General features: G+C 56.5%; 2 protein-coding genes across 19 annotated transcripts in view; one reads left to right on the forward strand and one right to left on the reverse strand.

Moving 5' to 3' along the window:
* ZMIZ1 (zinc finger MIZ-type containing 1) overlaps positions 1-23290 on the forward strand; it is a 229593-nt gene that overhangs the window by 180297 nt on the left and 26006 nt on the right. For all 11 annotated transcript variants that reach the window (XM_053206993.1, XM_053206990.1, XM_053206994.1 and 8 more), the window contains one exon: positions 16773-16917. In XM_053206993.1, the coding sequence (XP_053062968.1) occupies positions 16773-16917 (145 nt within the window). The remainder of the gene's footprint in view (positions 1-16772; positions 16918-23290) is intronic.
* On the reverse strand, positions 1337-14718 carry LOC106969696 (uncharacterized). 8 transcript variants are annotated; one of them, XR_008292026.1, is made up of 5 exons: positions 13763-14718; positions 10146-10236; positions 9256-9419; positions 6991-8820; positions 1337-2512 (listed from the first exon to the last, which is right to left on the reverse strand). XR_008292026.1 is itself a non-coding variant. In XM_053206999.1 (3 exons), exons 1-3 carry the CDS (start codon positions 13922-13924, stop codon positions 8764-8766), a joined length of 1200 nt encoding a protein of 399 aa, XP_053062974.1. In that variant the 5' UTR covers positions 13925-14718; the 3' UTR covers positions 2855-8763. The 8 variants fall into 8 exon arrangements, 3 of the variants coding, with proteins under 3 accessions (XP_053062974.1, XP_053062975.1, XP_053062973.1); XR_008292027.1 differs by having other exon boundaries at positions 9256-9434; XR_008292025.1 differs by having other exon boundaries at positions 9256-9437.

The following is a 23290-nucleotide window of genomic DNA, read 5'->3' on the forward strand; positions in this document are numbered from 1 at the left end:
TGGATGATCTGAGCTTTGTTAAATGCTGTTGCCCTGTCAAACCAAACTTCCCAAGGCCCCGCCAGGCTCCTGGGCTCTTTAATTTGTTTTTTCTTGCTTGGTTATCTCTGCATGGGGCAGAGAAGGGGGGCTGGGGTTCTTCTGTCTATCTTAAGTCTCTGGTTTTTCAGAAAGAAGGAGGAAGAGGCCAGAGCTGGGGGAGGAGGGAGGTGGGGGTCACTTTGCGCCTCTTCTGAGAAGCTCCCTGGGTCGCCGCACACAGTCTTGGGGAGCCCTACTCCCCAGAGCCCTTGCACCTGGGCCTCACAATGCGCTGTGGGTCTCCTGTATCTTCTAGACTCTCCCACCACCCCGAGGCAGCTTTCTCATTCTCTTAATGGGATATTTTGGTATAGCAGAACTTCTTTGCTCTCATGTTGGATAATTTATCAACTTTCCCTTATGGCTAGTGCTTGCAGTCTTCTTTGAGAATCTTCCTCAATCCCAAGGTCATGGAGCTATTCTCCTATATCATCTTCTAGACCATGCGTTGTTTTGCCTTTTTCGGGGCGGCGGGGGGCGGGGGGGTGGTCTGTCGTGTGAAGTAAAGGTCAGGTTTCCACTCTGGTCATTCTGTGCTCTGAGCATCTCCTGTGTGCCCCAGACCAGGCTGGATCTTTGGAGAGACAAGAGATAGAAAAGGCTCCATCCTGTCTTCCGGGAGTGACGGTCTCTTTGAGCTGCAACATGTGTTCTTAAGAAGGCTGAGAGTAGCACATAGATCATGCCACCCTTTGTATCAGGGCGGGGTCTGCCCACTAGTGCTGTGTCCACACCCAGCTCTTCCATTCATGTTGCTACCCGTGTGCTGGGCATTGTTCTAGGCACTGAGGATGTGGCAGTGAACGTAGTACATAGAAACCCCTGCTTAGGGGGGCGCCTGGTGGCTCCGTCGGGTAAGTGTCCTAGTGCAGCTCAGGTCATGATCTCACAGTTTGTGAGTTTGAGGCCGGCGTCGGGCTCTGTGCTGACAGCTCAGAGCCTGGAGCCTGCTTCGGATTCTGTGTCTCCTTCTCTCTCTGCCCCTCCCCCACTTGCACTCTGTCTTTCTCTCTCTGTCTCTCAAATAAAGCATTAAAAAAAGAAAGAAAAAGAATGAAAGGAAGGAAGGAAGGAAGGAAGGAAGGAAGGAAGGAAGGAAGGAAAGGAAAGAAGGAAGGAAGGAAAGGAAGGAAGGAAGGAAGGAAGAAACGAAGGAAGGAAGGAAGAAACGAAGGAAGGAAGGAAGAAACGAAGGAAGAAAGAAAAGAAAAAAGAAAAGAAAAGAAAAGAAAAGAAAAGAAAGAAAAGAAAAGAAACCCCTGCCTAGGACGAGCTTTTGCTCTGGTTCAGGGAGTGGTCATCAGGATAAAAAGTAATAGCTGTGGAGAAAGATTGCTCAAGGGAGGGAAACAGAGGGAATCTGGTGGCAGGGGAGATATTACAATCTATAAACTGGAAAGGGTCGGGAGAGCCCTCACCGAGTGAGGACAACTGGGTGAGGGGATGAACCGTGTGGATATCCGGGGTGAGAACCTTCCAGCTGGACGTAGCAAAGGCCATGACGTATGTAAATGACAAAATAGCTCTGGAAATAAAACCTAAAGCTTCTGGCATGATTCACCCTGATTGAGATGAGCTGGGCAACAAGACTGGGGTCGGAGGAGGCTGGTTTTGGTTCGTGCCCTTTTCCTGGTTCTGCATGTTTTTAATCACGGGTACACATTACTTCTTCAAAGTAACGTTTGGGAAGTTAAGAAGGGAGGGTGGTGAGGTGTAACAGGTGGAACCGTCAGATGTCATGGAAGAATCAGGCGTTTGGAGGCCAGCATATGTGGGCCCCAATCCCTCTTCGCATCTCTGTCGGAACTGTTAGCTTCACAAGGAGAATGGATTTGTCTGTTGTGTGCGTAGAAAGTAATCGTGTTAATTAAAAATGGACAGTCCCGTTCTGCCGGTTGTTCCGGCTGATTGTCCTTGGACAGATTCCTTAACCTCTCTGCGTGCCAGTTTCCTCCTGGAAAATGGGGGTAGTGATCCTGACATCACAGGGCTGTCAGGAAAATGAACGGAGAGAAGGGATGTGTCGAGTTTCTGCCTGGCTCGCAGTTGACCTTCACGAGGGCATGTCCCGGCATGGCCTGGCTGTCTTCAGGACAGAGGCGGGGAGGACAGCCTGGTCCTCAGATCCTCCAGGGGTTTGAGATCCCAGGAAGGCCCTGCACTGCAGCTCCCTCAGGGGCAGCTGGGTTTGCTCCGGACGCCCAGGCTGATGGCCGTCCAGACCCTGAGGCCCTGCTCGGTGGTCAGTTATGTGACCAGCAGGCCCTTGAGAAGCCTCCTCAGGATCCAACTGGCCCAACTAGAAGGTGCCTGCTGGGTTAGGACCAGCCAGTCATCTGGCTCCGACGCCCCTCCCTGCCCCGGGTGTTTCCTGGGTGCTGTGTTAATTTTTCATGGCTTCCATCGGAGGCAGAAGGCAGAGAGCCGTTTCCTGCAGGGAGAGAGCAAGTGCTGGGGTGGGGAGGAGGGAGGCAGAGCGGCATGGTGATTAAACACTGCAGAGGCCTAAACAAATGACGGCTCCCTCCCCCAGCTGCTCTGGAAGAGAAACCCGGAGCCAGGCCTGAATGAAGGTGGCCCAGGCTGCTGTCTGCAACCCCCCCCCCCCCCCGCCGCCTGCCTTACCTGGGGCTGCCTCCCGAGAGCTACAGCCATGCTGAGCCCCGCAGGACCTCCCAGCCACTCCGGGAGGCAGGTACCAGGGCAGAGAGGGCTCAGGACCATACAGCTAACACACTAGCAAGTTCTGGGGAGACTACAGTAGTTACCTCACAGGGTGTAGGCTTGCGTGAGACAGTGTGTGCAAAGGGCTCAGAACAGGGCCTGGCCTGAGTCCAGTTCTCCAACCACAGGAGCCACTGTCAGGGTTGCCCTGTTAACACCTTCAGAGCGTGTGGGTGAGATTGTTTTACCTGCAGGTGAAGAAAGAGGTGCACACACCGGCCAGGATCTTGCCCAAGACCACACAGCCCACAGCTAGTAGATAAAACCTGGACTCACCCACTTTGGACTCCCTACCCAGTGTTCTTTCTCCTATACCCGGGGCCAGGAAGAGAGGCCAGGGTCAGACCGCCAGGGCCTTGAACGTAACAATCGGGGAAGTCAGCCGACAGTGTTAGAGATCATGTGCCAAGCACACAGTTCCCCTTGACCTGAGAGCCTGTGTGCCTTCTGAACCCAAAGAGGGAAAGGGAGGAATTTTTCCTCCTTTCTCCAATCACGCAGCAAATGGCAATTGAGCTCCCCCCTTGGTCCAGAGCAGTGGTTCTCCAAAGCGGGGTTCTCAGACCAGCAGCATCAGCATCGCCTCGGAACTGGCTAGAGATGCAAATTCTTGGGTTCCTTCCCACCCCCGCTGAATCAGACACCCCACTGGGGGCCAGCACTCTGTGTTTCAACAAGCCTTCCAGATGATTCTGATGCACAAGCAAAATTGGAACCCCCCTGGCCTGGAGATCCAGGTGGTTCAGTCCTGCCCCGGGACCTCACCATCCAGGACACCGATTCATGCAGACATCACCCAGATGTGTTACTCTCTAAGAAACAGGTGCAGCCAGGAAGTACTGTATGTCAATGGAATTCTTATAAATGATTATTTTCATTGCAACAAGGCAGCTGGATATTTAAAGAAACCTCGCAGAGAATCATTTCATCTCGTAAAGGAGCTTCTGCAAAGAGAAAACTCCTCTCCCATTTCCTGCCCACCGCCCCTCCCCCGTGTTCTATAAATTCAGTCTCTAAGTCATCTTTTCTTCGAGTGGTGTCCACCTATCCATAACTAAAACAAGTCGACAATATGAGATAGTCGCCAAACTGCACCGGGAAGCAGTGCTAAACTGCTAGTCCGGAAGCCCCGGAACTAAACCGGGAAGTTTAGGGAAGCACAGTGGGACCGTTCTGGTGTTTCAGGCAGCCAGGTTACCCACTGCCAACCCCCGCTAGGCACCTGGAGACATGGCAACAGCCAGCCATGGGTGGCTACCGGGGTCCCATCAAATATCCACACTCAGGGCTTCTCAGGAAAGAAGCGATCCACTAGAAAGCCAAGGCAGAAACATGAAATGTGCAGGCGGTGGACTGCTCTTGCTGGGTGCGTGGATAAGAGAAAAGAACCCTGCAACACGGTTTTGGGTAGAGAACGCACTGGAAGGCTGTCATCTCCCACAGCGTGGGGCCAGGTCACCTGCCCCCGAGCTAAAAACACGGGCCTGATTTGCAGAGTGCCTGGCACCAGAGCAGGAATTCTGTCCCCACCCTTAACCCACTTGTTGTGCTGCCCAAGCCTTTGTATCGTTTAGTCTTCCCTTCGCGAGCCCAGGCTGGGGAGGAAGGGAGCATCGTCTGCCTTTCTTGTACTGTGAACCTGAGACTGTTGCAGGTTAAGGAGGTCCCTGAGCCAGGGGAGGCGGAGAAGGATTGGGGGTGGTCCAAATACTTGGAGGCAAAAGAGCTGGGGCTCTGGCCAGCGGGTCTTTTCTCAGCTTGCTCTTTCTCAAAGAGCAGTCAGTGACCTAAAGTCAATTCTCAGTAGTCAAGTACCTGGATCACCAGGCAAAGCGCCACCCGCCCCAAGTCTCTCTCTTGTCCTTGTCCCCATGGCACACACACCTTCAGTCACTCTGGGGCCGGGATGCTTTCCAGGTGGTTCCTTTATAGAAACGAAGGCGCCCTGGGATCAGCACCTTTCCCAAGGCCTGGTCTCGAGACCCCAGGACGGTCTACTCTGGCTTCGTGAGCCTAGGCTAGGTGAAAGGGAACCTCCATTTGAGGGTCTTGGGGTTTTGTCGGCTCCAGCTCCCACGAGGGCCAAGAGCCTGGGTTTGGCCACCGGGGCCAGAGCTAATGATGGGAGTGCACAGCCAGGCCTCTCACCCCCACCACCCAGACTCACAGCCCCCTTGCCTACCTTGAAGATGGACAAGCATGATGGTTAGACTCGGCTTCTGGTCAAGCCTGGGAAGGGCCTGGCTCCACTCCGACCTCTCCTTATGCTAGGGGTGGGAGGAAGGAGGACATAGACCCACTGCCAAGTACTGAGCTAGGAAGCCTCAGCAAAGTCAGCTACCCAGGGAAGAACCGGATTCCTGTCACTGCCCCCGCCCCCCCATTACCTGAGAGTGAGTGTTCAGGCCCCAGGAGAAACTATACATACAGGACAGAAACCGGCTCTCTGGGTGGCACCTGCTGGAATGAGGGGCATACAGCTTCCATGGCTCCTGGGGGCACACTGTGTGCCCATGTGGCCCAGGTCTGGTCTTGCAGACCCAGTGGGCATGCCATGCCAGGGCCAACAGTATGGGGAGAGCTCTCCTCCATCTTGCTTGGGTGGCACCTTGGAGCAAAATGGAGCTAGGGAGACTTCTTGACTCTCAGGACCCTCCTCCCAGTGGATATTCTGGTCAATCCTTGAGTGGCCAAAGGACCTGTCCTTTTGGAACCCATGTCCCTCCAGGATGGGGGGGGAACAGATGCACAGAGGCCACCTGGCTTTAGTCTGTTGTGGGGTGTCTGGGGTCATCCCCTCCCCAGCATGCTTGCTTTGCTATTAATGCTGTAGAATTTTCAGCTGAGGTGGTCTAGACCCCTACCCTTACCCTATTAGCAGCAGATGTCCCTGGAGTAAGAGGAGAAACTCCTGCCTTGGTCCTAGCCTGTCACATGCTCAGGTGTGCCCTGAGCCAGGTTCCCCAGCTTCTCTGTGCCTGCCCTTCGTCTCTATGATGGGGGCTGTGGCCACTCCACGACCAGGTAGCTTATGAGGGTCCACAGCCAGCTCACACGCCCCTCGCAGGGGCACAGGACACAGTGATGGCTCCCTGCCAGCTGGTCTTAGCGACAGCAGCAGTTTGGCCCATGGCCTCTGCCTAGGCCCATCCCACAGGCTGGCAGGACTGAGGGGCACCACTAAGGAAAAGGGGGCATTCTCTTTCTGATGAAAATGGCCCCCTGAGCTTGTTTCGGTTGTCTTTTCAACTGAACCAGTTATCCTGGAAGGCTCTAGGTGGTGGAGTGAAGTAGGCAGGGACTTTTCCAGGCTGGGATTTTCCTAAAGCCCACAGACAGGCTCAACCTGTCTGACATCTCCTCTGGGGTCTGAGGACCTGCCCAGCAGGATGAAGGACAGCCAAACCGGTTTGGGTTGGGAATCATCCCTACAGCTCAGGCTCTGAGGTCCCCTGGAGTTCAGTTCCCAGGGTGAGTTAACATGCCTTGAGCCTCCTAGCTCCTGCCAACCTAGACACCCAAGGGGAGAGGGATGGGGGCATGTGTAGAGCCTTCTGGGAGGAAGGACACAGCCCAGAGGCCCTCTCTGGCCATGCAAGGACCCGAGATGGCAGGATGCTGAGCACAAGGATGCAGGTAGGGCCAGGCAAAGCAGGCCAGGAGCCTCCGTGCTCATCCGGGGCCAGCCACACTGCCAGCCTGGTCCGTCCTCCCCACGTGTGGGGCCTGAGTGTGTGCGCAGATACAAAGGGCAGGCAGACAAGGAGAGGGGCAGGGTCACTGGCGGCCAGAGGGCCAGCAGATGATTCCTCCTTGTCTTGACTTTCCTACCCCCACAGTGATGGCAGGTGACAGAGCAGGGAGCAGAGTGTGGGATTGATCTAGAAAAACCAGCAGTTGAAACTGAGGACAGCGTGCCCCTGCCGGTGGTGGTAGTACAATGATACAGCTGTTTTTGCAGGAGAGTAAGATTTTCTCACAAGGAAAGTACCTCTTGTTTTATGGTCCAGGGGTCAGCTGTCAGGGCCAACCAAAGTCCAGCCCACAACCCCCCAGGAACGATGTTTTCTGTAACCAGAGGGAAGTCCTACCCCCTCCCCAACCCCCATTACCCCCGGGTCCTGCTCTCAGACCTCAGCACTCCCACTCCCTGCTCTGGGCTCCTGGATTTATTAAATGGGGTACCTGGGCAAGGTGAGATCTCTGGAGCCCTTTCCTTCTATACACCCGGGGAGGGAAGCGTCCAGGCCAGACATGAGGACAGGTAGCTCATCCCACAATCCCACAGCACCTGCAGGATTAAGAAGGGTGGAGGCTGCCCTCAGCCCTGAGAGATGTGAGCCCCCTTATGAGACCAGGGCTGATTCGTGGAGCCACAGACCTCAGAGAGCACAGCACCTGCCCCCCTCTCACATATGGCCCTGAGACAGGAGGAAGTTGCCAGAGGTCACACAGGAAGTTGGTGCAGACCGTGGGACAAGAAGCTGGGATGGCGCCAACTCACGGGATGAGAGGTGGGCAGGAGGCACAGAGCTGCCTCCTGGGGACGTGCCTGTTCTCAGATCTGTGACACCACAGACGCAGGGAGATGAAAGAGAAGCCATCCTGGACCAGCCCCCGGGTCACTATTGTGTTTGAATCACCTGCTCTTGGGCCTCTGTTTCTGCTTCCTAAAATACGGACCGCCTCATCCTTGGCGGCCCCCGCTGGGGGTTTGTGAGGCTCAGTGAGGCAGGGGGCGCCGGGCAGGCGAGCAAAGGGCTGTCTCTGCACGCTCGTGATCCCATCAGACCCTCCCTGTCCATGCTGGGGCAACGTCACCCCATTTCAGAGGCATGCACATAGACCCCAGGCCGGCCCACTGGGTCAGTGGCCACATTAGGGCTGACACTGGGTCTCCTGAGCCCAAGCAGCCACTGACCCCGGCTCTGCCTGTCTGTGGTCATGTGCATCCTGTGCTGTTTTCTGGGAGGAGATGACCTTGGAGAACTGGCAGGGAGGGGCCCTTTTTCCATCTCCAGGGGACCCGACAGAAGTGGGCCCACAGAGGAGGACAGGCAGAAGAACAATTCCACGGACAGCTTGGGGGTCATGGGTCAGAGCAGGAATCCTGCCCTTGGCTCCTGTCGCTCATCCCACTCCTGCTAGATACGCAGAGGCATGTGGACTGAGGAGGGGCCGAGGATCTGCCCGGGCCTCCCAGCTAACCACCCCTCGTGTGGGGCCAGAGGAGAGGCCCTTTGTCAGCTGCTCTGTCAGCCCGGTTAGAGAGGGGGGCTGCAAAGTCAGTCCCCACTCCCAGGCACTCTTGGGGAAGGAAACTGCCCAAACTGGCCACCTGCACCACGAGGCCTGAGAGCAGGGCTGGAAGTGAGCAGCTTCTGGGCTCAGATATGTGGGGGGCCTATTGTCTTGCCCGCTTCAGAGAGTCTGGCAGGGAAGACGGGCATAGCTGGGAACTAGGGGACAGCGCTGCCTGCCCAGGGAACACCCAGCATGAAAGAGGTGCTACAAGCTCGGGCCCGTGGTATATAAGCATTTTTGTGACGCTCTTACAGATGAGTGAAAGAAATTGTGTTTTATTTGAGCAACAGCATGTAGATGGGGACACAGGGCAGCCTCTCTGTCCTTAAAGGAGCCATGTGCTCAGTAACAACACAAACGGTTATTTGCCTATAGTCCTTTGTATAGGCCAGGCACTGTACTAGCATTTGATGTACATTAGCTGGTTTAATCCTCCCGACAGCTTAGGGGGTAGGTAATATTTACTATCCCCATTTTACTAAAGGGAAGACCAAAGCACAGAGAGGTTAAGTAACTCACCCCAGGTCACACAGCTGCCAAATGGCTGAGCTGGGATTTGAACCCGAGCTGACTGGCTCCAGCGTGTGTTCTCCACCACTCTGCCTTCTGGAGGCAGGAGGTAGTCAGCGTTCTACAGCAAAGACTTGCCATTTCTTACATGTGGTTTAGAGCTTGGGCCCTTCCTTCATCCTGGGACTCCTCACACCAGGCCTGTGAACAGAGGTTCCTCTTCTTGTCTTCCCACTTTATAGATGACAGGGAGAGACCAGTCCCCGCCTGACCTCCTCCCCTCCTGGCCCCTCACTACTCCTTTTCCCTGCTCGGCTCTGGAGAGTGGGATCCTGGTCTCCGGACACAGGCAGAAGTCCCCGTGGTCTCTTACTCCCAAGCTTCCCTGGGCAGTGGGTCTCAAGGCCCCTTTCAAGGATGAAAGGAAGGTCAGAAGCTGGGAAGGCGTGGCCTGGGTCTGGAGGCTGGAGGGGGAAAGAGCATGGCCAGGGAGCCCTAGGCGAGGTGCTCTGGGATCCCCTTTGAGATGGCCACTTGTCCACATGAACACCAGTGTCAACCCAAGAGCAGAGAACCCAGGGCGGCAGCCAGCCTCCCAAGGTATAGGAACTGAGGTTGTTTCTGTAATCTGCTTACCTTTCCTACTCCACTTTGGCGTGGCCCGCCAGTGGGTGTGCGTGTCACAAAACAGGTGTCAGTTGACTCAGTTACAGGTGTTATTTGATCACAGCGCCAATCTCTAGACCCGTCCGGATAGGATTCCTTTCGGGGCTGATGTTCCTGAGGCCAGGTCCCAGCCCCTGGGGAATGGGGAGCTGCTGACAGGTTTAAAAGCCACAGGGCACCGGTCACAGGTTGACCCCGATTGTCTCGCTCTCGGATGCAGCAAGTGCAGTCTGTCCGTCCCTCCCGCCTTGCCTGTATTAGGTTATCAGCTGCGATTCTCTTCAGTGCATTGGTTGTGTTGGTGCATAGCCTGTGCCAAGGGCCGTGCTGGGTGTCAGGGTTGCAGAAGCGAACCCCTCGGCTCCCATCATGGCCCGTGGGTTGCTGTGACAACACAAAAGCGCACCTTCCCCCGGATAGCCCGGCTCTCTGACTCATTTCCGCATCCATTGAACATCTCCCATCCCTACCAAGCAGCGTACAGCCTCCGGGGACACAGACTGGAGAGAGGTGATCAGAATACATTTGTGGAAAAATTCCTCTGGCCGCCTTGCATAGTGTGGGTTGGCAGGAGGCAGGTTTGGAGACGGAGATAAATGATGGGCCGGGCTTGTCGTAATTCAGGGGCGAAGGGACAAGGCCTGCAGAAGGTGATTGCAAGAGGCAAGAAGCAAAGGGGACACACTGCAGAGATGATCGGGCTGCACTGGTCTCTGTGGGGGGCAGAGGCGGGGATGTCTCCCTGAGGTGGCTTGAGGTGCTCCCGGGGAATTTGGGTGGATCGGGGAACAGGACCTCAGATGCGGGGTGGGGAGCTGGGAGGAGCCCAGCGTGGAGGCCCATACTTGCTCCCAACTCACCAGGCAGGGCCCTCCAGCTGCCCAGGCCAGACTTTCCCGCTCCTGCTCCCACTTCAGAGGGTCCTGATGGCACGGTCCTGATGGCAGTGAGCTGATGGCACGGAAACATTTGAGAGTGGGTCCTTAATATTCCTCGTTGAGCAGTGAACTCCACTGGCATGCTCCCAAGGGATCTTTGTGCCTCGCCCTGCAAGAATCTTCCTCACCCCCTTCCCCAGGGGGTGGCCACAGCCTCCTGGGCACCTCTGAGTCCTGCCCCAAGCCTGGGTCTCAGAAGCCCCTCCTTTCTCCCTTCTTCCCTTTCCTCCTCCCTCCCCCCTTCTGTCTCTCTCTCTCTCTGTTCCTCTCTCTCTCTCAAACATACACACACACACACACACACACACACACACTCATATACACCCAGAGTTCCTCTGTTCTCCAGCAGCCTTTTAGTCGCTAAGATGCTCTTTGATACTTAATATGCCTTTGTTTCATTTTGCATGTAGCTTCCCCAGGCTGCAGTGCATTTGATAATTGTCTGGCTTGGCCCTTACATCCAGGTCTCTATACCTTCCCCCTGACGCCCCCCCTCCCCATCCATGGCTGCTCCCATCCCTTCCCAGTCTGCAACCCTTCCCCAGAATGAGCAGCCCAGGCCTCTCACTGTCTGAACGTCCCCTGCTCGCCTCCATAAAGAACAAATGCCTTGTTTCCTGTGGCCACTTGGCTGCCTCTGGTGCCTGGCTGCTTTTCAAGCTGGAGTGCAGCCTGGCAAGGGGCAGGCAGCCCTTCTCCTGTGCCCAGGTGAGCTCGATCACCCCTTTGATGCTCTAACTCCCCGACCCCAGCCTCTGCCTCTCCTCCACCCGCACCGGCTCATTGTCTGCTGGCTGCTGGGCTTGTCTGGAGAATGCAGCTTCACCCACACCCCCCTCCCCACACCTGGAACCCAGGCAATTCCCAAATCCTGCCGCGCAGCCTCTTCCCACCCCCACCCCGCCAACTCTCTGGTGAGACCAGCCCGTCCCACTAGTCCATCTGGCCAGCCCCTCCTGCGTGTCCCCTCTGCCAGCAGCCTCAGGTACAGAGACATGCAGGTCCTGTCACTGCCCCCAAGGAGGACACATCTGAGACAAGCCAGGACTAACATGCCCTGGGCGCCACTCCCGACCTGCCCTCACTTTTGTATCTGGTTTCCTTTTGCTTGTCCCTCAAGCACCCTGTGGTGGCTGCAGGGTTCCGGAATAGCCAGGAAGATCTTGGGGAGCAAATGTCGGCCATTTTCCCACCCTACCCTCCTAGATGTGCATCCTGTGTCCTCCTGATGCTCAGACCTGGAGTTCATTTCCATTTCTCTTTCAGAAGAGTGCATGCTGCTTTAGCCATAGCATCTTCTGGCACAGGGGTCCCTAGACACATCTACCGCATCCCAGTAATAGAAGGTGCCCCCCATTGTCATGCACACCAATATTTATGTCCCACTAGGAAGGAAGTCCTACCACTAATCACAGCACAATATGACATCAACTGTAAGACACATGCTGTGGCAGATGGCCCTAGTTTAGGTCCATGGCAGGTCTGGAGTGGGAATCCGGTGTCCCTGTGGCTCCCTGGGTAAGTTGCAGAGTGACGAGTGCAGGCAGTGGGAGCGAGAACTCAGCTGTCACGTCATCCCCTGGCTGGAGTCCCCTCTCCTGTCCACTGACCCTCAGGGCTGCTGCTTCCCCTGTGCTGTGGCCATCAGGAACTTGGCTGCTGAAGACTAGGGCTTAAGATAGGGCCAGGTGAGGTGTCCGAGTCTGGGTGTTGGGTTGCTCTGGACCCCAAGGAACCCCTCAGATGGCTGCTGTTGGGCTAGGGGTCCCATGGTGGATCCCAGGGAAGCCCAAATTCCTCCCTTTCAGGGCTAAAGGCACCTTTCCAGTGGCTGAAGCAAAGGCAGAGCCGCCTCTAAGGGAGGACTTGATTTTTGCATCCTGTGTCTCCGGCGGAGCAGGGCACATGATATTGTCCTCACTTTGCCCCTTGGCACCCACCTCAGCGGCTCAGGAGGGAGGCAGGAGGAAGGGGCCACTCCACAGAGCCTGCAGCCAGCTGGGCATCATCTGCTCCAGGGCCTGGGACTTACAGATGCCCTGCAGCCACCCCAGCCCCTGTGCACTTCTGGAACCGCATTCCTCTTCGGTTCATTTGACTCTGTTGTATGGCCCCAAGTGGCCGGAGACACCGAGGCCCCCATCCTGTTGGGCACTCATCTACCAGTGGGTCAGTGATGCCCATTGTCATCGTCGCAAACACGTGGATAGTACCTACTAGGGCCTGATGGTAACTCAGCTCATCCTTACAACTACCCTATGAGGTGGGGAGTAGAATACCACCACCCCATTTTAGAGATGGGAAAACTGAGGCACAGGAAGATTAGGCAACTTGCTCAAGGTGTCACGTAGGTGGTAGAGACTGAGCTGGGATCAGGTTTCGTGGACTGGTTCCAAAGTCAGTGCCTCACCAGCTCCCCCAGGGCTATGTGGTGGGTGTGGGATGCAGGGGGCTGCTCTTCTGGGACTACTGTGGGTTACAGGGTTCCTTTGTTCCCTTGCCCACCCTCCCTCCCTTTCTGGCTTCTGCTCGGACAGCCCTGTAGTTGGTTGGCAACACTAATCATAGCTCACATCCATTCTCTGAGGCAGGCAGCCCCCGTTAAGCCCATTTCACAGATTGGGAAACTGGGTCTCCAAGCCACGAAGTAGCCTGTGTGAAATCTCACGGTGGCAGGACATGAGCCAAGTACTGTCACCTGTGGGACTACAGGGCCAGGGCACCTAGCCCCCACTTCCCGTGGCCTGCTTACCATTGTCCCTGCCCTCTCTTGGGGCAGCGGGGGCACTGGTGCCCATTGGGGCTGCCTTGACACCTCCTGGAGGGGGCTGGGATGGCCTCCTCCCATTCGCAAGGTGCTTTCCTGCCAGTGGGAACAGGGAGCATCTGCAGACCCTCACCTGCTCTCCAGAGACCACACACGGTGCCTTCTGGGCCTCCATGCTTATTACACCAGACACTGTTTTCAGCACTTTGTAGGGGTTAGTGTCATTTACATGTCACAACAGCCCTCCAAGGAGTGAGCATTGCCATTAATGCCTACTTAACAGGTAAAGAAACTGAGGCCCAGAGAGCTCGTATGATTTGCCCAAGGTCATGTAGCTCTAAGGGGTGGAACCCAGGCTGTCCGGGTGAGTGGTCCTCCCAGGACCGGCCAGAGGGCTGGCCACGGTGGCTGTCTACACAGTACGAGGGGCCCCTGAGATGTGGAAGGCTGGTATCCCCTCCCGAAACTCTTCCCATTGCGGGCACCCTCATGCACTCTGCACCACACCTTCCGCTCCCTCCCACCCCATCCGGGGACTCTTCGTGCCTGGCATCCCTCCCGAGTCCCAGAGCCTGTGCTCAGTGGTCCCTTTTCCTTTCCCACCGCAGAGAGTGCCCAGAGCAGAGACACAGGGCCAGAGAGACGTGCAGGCGGGGCTGCCCCATCAGAGCACACGCACTCAGCTCGGCCCAGATGCACGCATACAGGCAGTGCACATCCAGACACACCCCACCCTGCTGGGCTGTCTCTCTGTCCCTGTGTGATCCCCTACCTGCCTCTGTCCGTCAGTCCTCCAGGGTTTCTGATGGTGCCCAGACTCCTTCTTTGGCTGCACATTCCCACACATCGTCATGAACCGGCATTTGCCCCAGAACAGCTTGCGTTCGCTTGCACCATGAGAGAGCACGCACTGTGCCTGTGCAGCCGCCACCATGTGTCTGCCAGTGTGGCCTCTGTGCTCACCGGCTGCTCAGGCCGAGGGGGTGAAGGGTGCTGCCTCCCTCGCTCCCTGCCCTTTGCCTCCTGATTGTAGGAACGTGGCTGTCCTGGCATCTGTGTGATACCGTGACTGCCTAATGCACATGTCACATCTGCTCACAGCGTTCCAGACTCTTCACAGCCAGGCTCTGCTATGCCACCGGCTCCCTTTTATTCCCATAACGGAAAACCACTCCACTAGCAGGGGGAAGACAAGGGCTGTCCTTGAGCAAGCAGGGGGGTGGCCCGTGACATTGCAGGAGAGCTCCTGCGTGGCGTGGTGCCCCCCGGGAAGGGTGAGGGCTGGGAGGCGCGGCCACGGGCAGCGGGCAGCACCATCTGTGGCCATCCTTTGTGCTGGCAGCCGAGCAGTCCCTCCGTCGCTGCGATCCGGCAGGCCTCGTGCTTGGCGTGCAAATGAGTTTCCAGATGCCCAGTGCCCGCCCCCTCCCCCCCACCACACACACACACAAGAAGCAGTAACTAGGGGCTTAGGAGAAGAATGGAGCAATCTGGAAATTCATTTCTGTTTGTTCCAACCTCTCTGAATAGGCTGCCTCCCCCTCCAGCTGCGGCAGATGTGTGCTGAATGCCCGCTTTAGGGGCGCTTTGCCCTGGTTCTGGGCAGACACACGCCAGGGTAGGGGCCTCCCTGTGCAGGTGGTGGCAAGATGAGCCTCACAAAGAGGGCCAGGACATATCTCTTAAGACCTAGCTGCCCCCCCCCCCCCAGCAGCCCCTCCTGGAGGCAGAAACAGGTGCTCTCCTGGCCGAGGGCACAGGCTGCTTTTCAGCCCACACTTTTCTCCTTGACCGGGTGTCTTCGGGCCCTGCACCAGCAGAGCAGACAAACCCATCAAGCCGGAGGGCCCGTCACCACCCCGCCCCGTTCCCTGCAAGAACCGCTGCCCTTCTCTTGTCCTTGAGCCCCCAGCAGGTCCCTGGTAACGGGTGGACCTTGCTCCCGGGCAGCCTCAGCGGGACGGCATGGGCAGGGTTCTCCGGTTCGTCCTAGTGGCTGGCCCTTGGCCCCTGCCCGCCTGGGGAGGAGCGGGAAAGAACCCCTAGCCCCCCACTACTGATCAAGTTTACGCAGGCCACGAGAAGGGGCAGAGTGTGACATGACTTCAGGGGGTCCCTGGCCCTGCCTTTAGGGTTTTCGGGCTAATGGGGCTCTCTCCCCGGGGTCTGGGCAGTTTGAAGCGACAGACCTGTACAACCCCTCCAGGCAGGGCTTTGTGCCTCAAGGTTGTCCCCCCCCCCCCCCCCAGGGCCAGCTGAATGTGGCAACGGGCATGATTTGCACGTGGCCTGAGGGGTTCCTCACTGAACTGGCGGGGCTAGAGACCACAGCCACTTGGTGTCTGCCTCCTGAAGGGTTTCATCCGCTCCCCCACATTTTGGTTCAGGCTTGGGCTTCCCCACTGGGGTGTGGGGCAGGGGACACACCATCTGTGCCTCTGCCCGTCTAGGCGTGGTTACTGTGAGCGAGGGACTTCACCCGCCTGAGCTCAGTCTGCTCATCTGTAGAATGGGGATAACAGCTGGCATTCTGGATCATGCAGGGCAGATTTGAACAGAAGGGCGCGGAAGCATGTTGTACAGCATCTAGATGGGAGAGCCTGGAAATGACGGAGCGGGCTCTGCACCCAGCCAAGTGGCTGAGCTGAGCTGTCCTGGTTCCGAAGGCTGACTACTTCCGTAGCCATCAGACAGACCAGTCCGGCTGAAGTACTCATGGCAGGAGGGGGCCAGGGTGTGGTCACCTTTTTTTGCTCCCACGAAATCGTCTCAGCAGTTTTCCTGTCTACCCCTCACCACGGCCCTGGGAGGAAGGCAGGGCAGGAGTCGTTATCCCTCTTCCTCTGCAAGCAAACGGAGGCCCAGAGAGGGTCTCCGAGCTCCGTGGGTTCACACGGCAAGGGGGTGACAGCCCGGCCTTCCGGACTCCCTCATGCTCTTTGGAGGGCCTGGCCAGACAGACTGAGCCTAAGCTGCTTTTGGCCCCTGGTGGTTACCTCAGGCCGGTGGAAGATGATTCCCCAGCACCCCGTTAACTTCAGCTGCTTTTCTCTCGGTGTTTAATGTCTCTAAGCCTGGGCGTGGAGGGTCCTCCTGTGCTTCTGCCCTTGCTGCCCCCTCACACGCTCTAGCTTAGCCCCCACCCGTGGGCCGCCCTCTGCCCTGGAAATCCTTCGTTCTCCAAAGCGTGGGTGCCCAGCACACAGGGGCCAGCCGCTGGGCTGACTGGAAGGATGGGCCCTTCTGTGGGGAGTTCTTCCGGGGAGGACCCTGCAGGCACTCCTGTGATCCTCACTAGGCTCCAGGAAGGCTCTGGATGCCTTGTGAAGTTTGCCCCGCCTGCCCTACCTCTGGGGAGGGGGAGAAGCCATGTTGGGCTGCTTGTCCAGAGGCTTCGCTGAGAAGTCTGGGGGTGGGCCGGCAGGCCCTTCCTAAGCTCACCCCACACAGGGTCTGTGCATGGCTCCCTCCCTTGCTTCGGGGGTGTGTCCCCTGACGTCCCCTCCGTCATGTCCGGTCTCTCCTCTTTGCCGCCTCTGGGCTTGTCCTTCTCCAAGAGGTAGCCGTTGAAATGCGCCCCCCTCTGCTGCCCTCCTCCAGCATCAGGAGCCTTTTAGCCCTTCCTTCGGGGTATTAGTCCCGCTGTACAGGTGAGGAGGCTTAGTGGCTCTCCCAGTGTCACACGAAGGTGGGAGCACCCAGTGTGGGCCCGCGACAGGGGTGTGGGCGTGGCAGGAGGAGGTGGCCGTGGGGCCCGCTGACCATCCTGTCCTTCCTCATAGCCCTGCTGTCCTCCTGGTGCGAGGAACTCGGCCGCCTGCTGCTTCTCCGACATCAGAAGAGCCGCCAGAGCGACGCCCCCGGGAAACTCCCCATGCAGCCTCCCCTCAACTCCATGAGCTCCATGAAACCCACTCTGTCACACAGGTGAGTGGGCACGTGCCTCCAGGGGTGGGCGCTGGGCAGCCAGCCCTCAGGCCCCGACGTACCCTTGGAAGAGCCCCTCAGGTGGCAGGACTGGGGTGGGGGCCTCTGAGCAGCCTTGAGGATATTCCCTGTTTTCTCAAATGCCACTGTTCTTTAAATCCATGTGGGTGAGCGCCGTTTCTCCAGCGTGACAACGGAGGCTGCAAGCACTGGTCTTACCCAGCCTAACTGCTTTGTCCCTTCAGTGGAGGGCCGTCTCTTCTTGAGGTTCTAGACTCTGGGCTGAAAGGTAACCATCCTGAGCCCAGGGTCTTCCCCCTTTTCCTGAGCGAGGTGTTGGGCAAACCCGGAGACACCCGGGGCCCAGAAGGGGCTCGAGAACGTCACAGAGCTGATGGTCCCACCGGCAGATGGATGGGGCCAGAGCCAGCCCAGGCCGACCACGCAGGAACCGAGTGAGGCTGGGCTGTTAGCACAGGGGTGGGGCCACCAGAAGCGCAGGGACACAGGTGGGAATGGCGTGGCGGAGGCCATCAGGCACTGAGGAACTGGCCGGTCCGCCCTGCACCGGCCTCAGAAGGAGCGTGGGCTCAGGCCCAGCAAGTTCTGTGGCTAAGTATTCCGCAGGTCCCTTGCTGAGCTGGGCACGCTCTCGCCCAGTGCTCTACCGGCTGAGCGACAGACCCGCCATGCTGTCTGCTTTTCCTCTGCGGGTCCCGCCAACGAGCGCGTTTCGAGGTGAGGTGCATTTGCAGTCAGAGCTAGGCTCCCGTTCGTGACCCAGCCCGACCGAGGCACCCGCAGCCCAGAGCACCCCGCAGGAGACCTGGCTCACACCGTTGAGGTGCTGCCACAGACGCAGGCACTGGCCACACTCCACAAATTGAATTGGAGACTGTTGATTCTCAGAGCCACAGGGGAGCTCCTTAGGTCCAGCACCCTGCCCAGACAGGACGGCCCCAACACATGGTTCCCTGCCTCTGCCAGAAGCACTTTATAGGACGGCAAGCCCGTCACCACTGCCTCACCACACCCTCAGCCCGACCTGTGACCACTCAGACTCAGGACAGCCCCCCTTCTGTGCGTGTTTCCTGGTGGGTGGTACCGTGTTGGCATTCGGGCCAGGGCGTTTTTTCATGGTGCGGGACTTTGCAGGGCATTTAATATCTCCGTCCCTACCCACTCGGTTCTTCTACTGCCCCCTCTCCCGCCCCCACGGTGCTAAAGTACCTTCACACAGTCTTGGGGGTGAGGGTATCACCTGTGGCTAAGAAGCACTGCTCTAGAGAGACAAAACCCACCTCTGGCCGCCTTCCTCCCCTCACCCTGGCTCAGCAAAAAGCCACAGGTCTTGTCCGTCTGAGCGGCTGCCAGCCGCTGTGCACTAGCTGGGGCTGAATGCAGCCTAAACTACCCAGCTCGCATTTACCCTTCTTTTAGTCTGTTCCCACTCTGCCCCGCCAGACTCATCCTGCCTCTTGTTGCCTCACACGTCCTGTCCTTCCAGCCTGTCCCCCGCCAGTTGGGCCAGGGCCCTGCAGCCCCGCTTAGAGGCCTGCCTCAGACCTGCTTGGCCATGACCGTTCAGGCCACGGGGCGCCATGGATCTGGACCCTGGCCAGGCCTTTGCCAGGCTGTTGCTGAGCTGAGCTGCCGGCATGAGAATGTCCCGTCCTGGAGTTCACCAGATGAGGGATGTCTGTGCTCCAGGGGCTACATCTCGCTAGCTGGGGAAGTAAGACCAGTGAGGCAACTTGGGAACTGCCAGATCCAGGCAGGGTTAGGGTTCGGTGACAGGTCGGCCTGGCCTTGGGGTTCCAAAGGAGGAAAATGGCTGTCAAGAGGCTGCCCAGACCACATGGGCCTTGGTCTTCAAGGGTTTGATCTGAGAGCTGGGCAGGTGGCTTCTAGGAGTTTGAACTGGCTTTCCCTCAGTGGGCCGAAGAGCCACTGGCTGGTACCCAGTGCCCTGCCACCTGTACCACCACTGGTTCAGCTCTCTGTATGTGCTCACGGAATGATAGAGAATGCAAAACAGCAGCCTCTCAGAGATGGGAGAGCCCTGTGCCCTGGAAGGTTTCAGGGAGAAGTGATGGATGACCAGCTGCTTCCGTGGAATGTGGCCTCCTTAACGTAGCACATTCTGGACGACACCTCCCACCCTGAACGTCAGGACTAGAAGGGAAAGTGGGCCCAGAGCAGGACAGTGACTTGCCCATGAACACACCGCATTGAACCACACACAGTGCTCTGCCCTTCCCTCTGCTGCTGGCCGTTCAAGATCAGTGAGGTGCTGTCTGGTTGTTCACCCAACCCTGATCCAGACCTTGCCCTATTCCCCATTCTGTAGCAGGGCAGCTGAGACCAGAAAGAAGTGTCATCAGTTGAACAAGGACCGGTCCACATCCCTGCAGACGCAGGGCTGAGGCCGAGATCACATTGTGAGCCAGTGATTCGAGTCTGGTTGGTCTCTACTCGTAGCTTCATGAATTTCCTGGGAAATTCCCATGAGGGGCATCACCTTTTAAGTCCTCATGTAATTTCCCAAACCAGAAGGAAAGAAAGTTGAAGAGAAAGTCAAGTATTTTCACAGAAAGGAAACTTTTCTGACCACCCTCCTCCACAAGTGTATTGAGTGACGTAGGGACAGAAGCCCCTCTTGCCTTATAATTAAGGAGACCCTAACCCAGGTGAGATTGAGGACCCTGTGATGTCCAGGATTTGATGTTTGAGATGTGTGGCTGTTTGAAAACTCAGGGGTCCTTGTCTGTAGGCTCTGAGGACAAGTAAATAAAAGGGTGAGGGAGCCTTGGAAGCCTGAAGCCCCAGGCTCTCTCTGGGGAACTGTGTGACTGTCGCATGGTCACAGCCATTTACATTTTTGTTTTAATGTTTGTTTATTTTTGACGTGGGAGAGGGGCAGAGAGAGAAGGAGACACAGAACCCAAAGCAGGCTCCAGGCTCCGAGCTGTCAGCGCAGAGCCTGACGTAGAACTCAGACCCACAAACCGCGAGATCATGACCTGAGCTGAAGTCAGACGCTTGACCGACTGAGCCAGCCAGGCGCCCCGTCGTGGACATTTAGAGGAAAGGTTACATGGAGGTTGGTGCCACGGCACCAGGCTGGGAGTTGGGGCCCGTGACCCCTCGAGCCGATAGGCACACGGTGGCACTCATTGCCACGCAGGCCCCAGGCATCAGAAAGGGCCAGCCGACGGCAGCCCCGTGGCAGTTGCTGAGGGTGACAGTGTCAGGAGGAATGTCGAGTGCCCGCACGTTTGGGGAGGGCTTTGTGGTCTGGAGCAGTCAATGGGCCGTCTTAGAGTCTGGTCCTGATGAGCGAGCTGTAGGCAGGTGTGTGCTCTCCACTTTACAGGGATGTGCAGAGCTTCGGGCGGGAGAAGGAGGGCCGGGAGAGGCCAGCCCAGGGCGGCCCGGGGCCTCGGGCCCACGGTCCTGCAGCTGGACCCCTTCACAGCCCCCGCAGCGGCCCGGACTTGTTGCCGGCAGACGTTTCTGCCTTCTTCTTGCTCATGAGCGGTTAAAAAAGCCATTTGTGATTAGCACATTGTCCATATGCAAATCAGTGCTGCAAAAGTAATTAAAAGCCTAATACGTCTTGTTTACACTCTTCGTTTAATTATAGCCAGAGCCCGCTAGAGCTGGGGAACACTCCCGGAATCGAGGGGTGCTGCCCTTCTTCCAGGAGAGGGGTTTGCGGCCCCCCCAGAAGAGAGGTGCCTGGTGCGGCCCCAGGGCTCCCCTCGGTGTGGCAGGTTGGGGCACAGGCCCTGAGCCAGGCTGCGGGAGGCGAGCTGCTGCCCTGGCGTCTTCCAGCTGGGGAACTTTGGGCAGCTCTGTAACCTCTCTGTGCCTCAGTTTCCTCATCTGTAGCACTAGAATAACAGCAGTGCAGGACTTGGAACGTGCTTGCCGCCGGGCCTGGCACACAAGATGTCCCACGGGCCAGTCATTATTCCCCCAGCCCTCCGCTTAATGCCGGCAGACTCTGGCGCTCTCACTCTTGTCAGCTGACGAAGAAGGGGTCATTCAGAGCTGACCCCTGGTGTTCTCCTTTCCTTGGTCACATCACACTACCTTCACCGCCTTCATTGTTAGCTGCTTTTGTGTAGCCGTACCCAAAGCTCAGAGGGTAACAGGCCCTTCTTGCCCCCAGAAAATTAAAAAAAGACAGAGAAAGTGAGGAAGAAAGCAAGCAAGCAAAGAAAGAAAGAGAGAGAAAGAAAGAAAGAAAGAAAGAAAGAAAAGCAAGGAAGGAAAGAAAGAAAGAAAGAAAGAAAGAAAGAAAGAAAGAAAGAAAGAAAGAAAAAGAAAGAAATGAAAGGGGGATTGAAGGACCCATAAATCCTGCTCCATCGGTTCCAGATTGCTAAGATACAGGATCTTTTCCTTTCCTCCTTCCTATTGATAAAATTTAAAACCCTGTAATATGCAGTTAGCGACGCATTTCCCTCTATGTTTCACCGCAGGGAGGAAAGGAAGCGGCCCGAGTCGTTGTGATGATAGAGAGCAGTGTTAATGGTCCCCCTAAATTAAAGAGGGTGGGAGCTTCGCTCCTCACTGGCTTGGTGTTTCATTAATGGTAACTCTACAGCCTTGCATGGAGACGGGACCAATATAGCCAGATCAGGGAAATTAATTAGGGTCTGACAATACCCTTAATAGGAATTCATTATTTCTCCCAAATAAAGTGGCTGTTAGAAATGCAAGGGAAGAAATAACTCAGCCCTCCCCTCCTCTTCCCTCCATGAATGTCTGTGTAGACACTGCCACAGGAGGTACCCGGGAGCCAGGAATCATCACTCCCTCTTGCTGGGCTTTACTCATTTTCTCACATTTAGCAAACATCAGTCAGTGCCCATGGAGCTGCCAAACAGACATGTAAATCGTCTACTATAACTGCAGTGTGAAAAGCTCTTTCATGTGACAAAAAGAGCTGAGGGAATAGAGGAAAACGTCCTTGCTTCTGCTTAAGAGAATCACAAAAGGGAGTATCCAGGCTGGGCTTTGAAGTATAGGTAGGAGTTCACTAGGAACAGGAAGGCAGAGGGACACTGAAGCAAAGCCCCAGAGGCTCAGAAAACAAACAGGAATGATGATAACACTCCCTCTCATCGATAGCATTTCTGCAGAACTTCTAAGCACTATCATTGTATCAGCAAGTAAACATGGGTGCCTACCTACGTGCAGTCAGGCTGGAGAAACAGAGAGGAGAGTGTATGTACAATTTAGCAGGGACTCTGTGCCAGGCACTGTGCCGAACTTGTATTCGTATGTTTCATCTTAGGAGAGCATTCGTCCCATTTTACAGATGAGGAAGTTGAGCTGACTTAAGTTCAAGTTGATACAAATTGTTGGTAGCAGAACCCAGGTTTGACCCTATAAAGAGTCTAGGTTTAGAGCCTAGAAACTTAGCCTCTGTACCACAGGGCCTCCCTCTGCCATTTGAGTATTACCCTCAGAAATGTTTGGTTGGAGTCCCTAAATATCTGCCAGGATACTTGGTGCGGGCCAAAGCTGATGATTTGATGGATAGAGTGTTTTTTCCTGGGTCACTGTTTGGGTTTTCTCTGCAGCCTGTCTCTCAGACCAAACTTTGCAGGCCCTCTGTCCCTTCATGCTGGGCAGCTTCCCTGAGAACCCTCAGGAAGCTGTGCCCCTTGGAATTCTCAGGGACTGCGAGATGTCCCTCATAGCTTGTGCTGCCCTCACGTTATCACCATCTTCCAGCAGGGAGGCGCCATCTTCCCCGATCCTTAGCTCCCCGAGACAGTGGGGCGTGGTCAGACCCATCTGGCAGTCTTGCCCTTGACAAACTCTGGGACCCTTTGAGCCTCAGCTCCTAAGAGATGCATCTGCCGAGCCCACGTTAAAGGGAATGTGTTCTCGGGTGAAAGCCCCTTCACACAGTCCCTTGCTTCTAGAAGCCACGCGATAAATCGTAACAACGACAGCAACAGCCAGCAGTTTTAGGTGCCTGCGTTATGCCAGATATGGCCATTGTGCCTTAGACGTGTGAGCTCGTGTAATCCTCGTGACAGCCTTCTGAGAGAAGTACTAGTATCCCCATTTTACAGACGAGGACACTGAGGCATAAAGAGAGTAAGGAGCTGCTTCATTAGCCCTTCTCTGTCCCTCTCCCCAGAGGGCAGGACCTCTCACTTCCTGGGTGCCAGTGCCCGTGGGGTCACAAACGCACTGTGAGTGGTCAGCAATCGAAATTAAGGAATGGACGCCGTTTTCCCTTCTGAGGCATCCCTCTGAGGAGAGTGTGGAGAGGTGGGCTTTCTCTCTGGTTAGCAAAGGCTTTCTGAGCCCTGTAGGTTTGAAGACATCATGCCAGGCACAGGTA

The sequence above is a fragment of the Acinonyx jubatus genome, chromosome D2 (genome assembly GCF_027475565.1).
Source record: "Acinonyx jubatus isolate Ajub_Pintada_27869175 chromosome D2, VMU_Ajub_asm_v1.0, whole genome shotgun sequence".
NCBI classification, from domain to species: Eukaryota; Metazoa; Chordata; class Mammalia; order Carnivora; family Felidae; genus Acinonyx; species Acinonyx jubatus.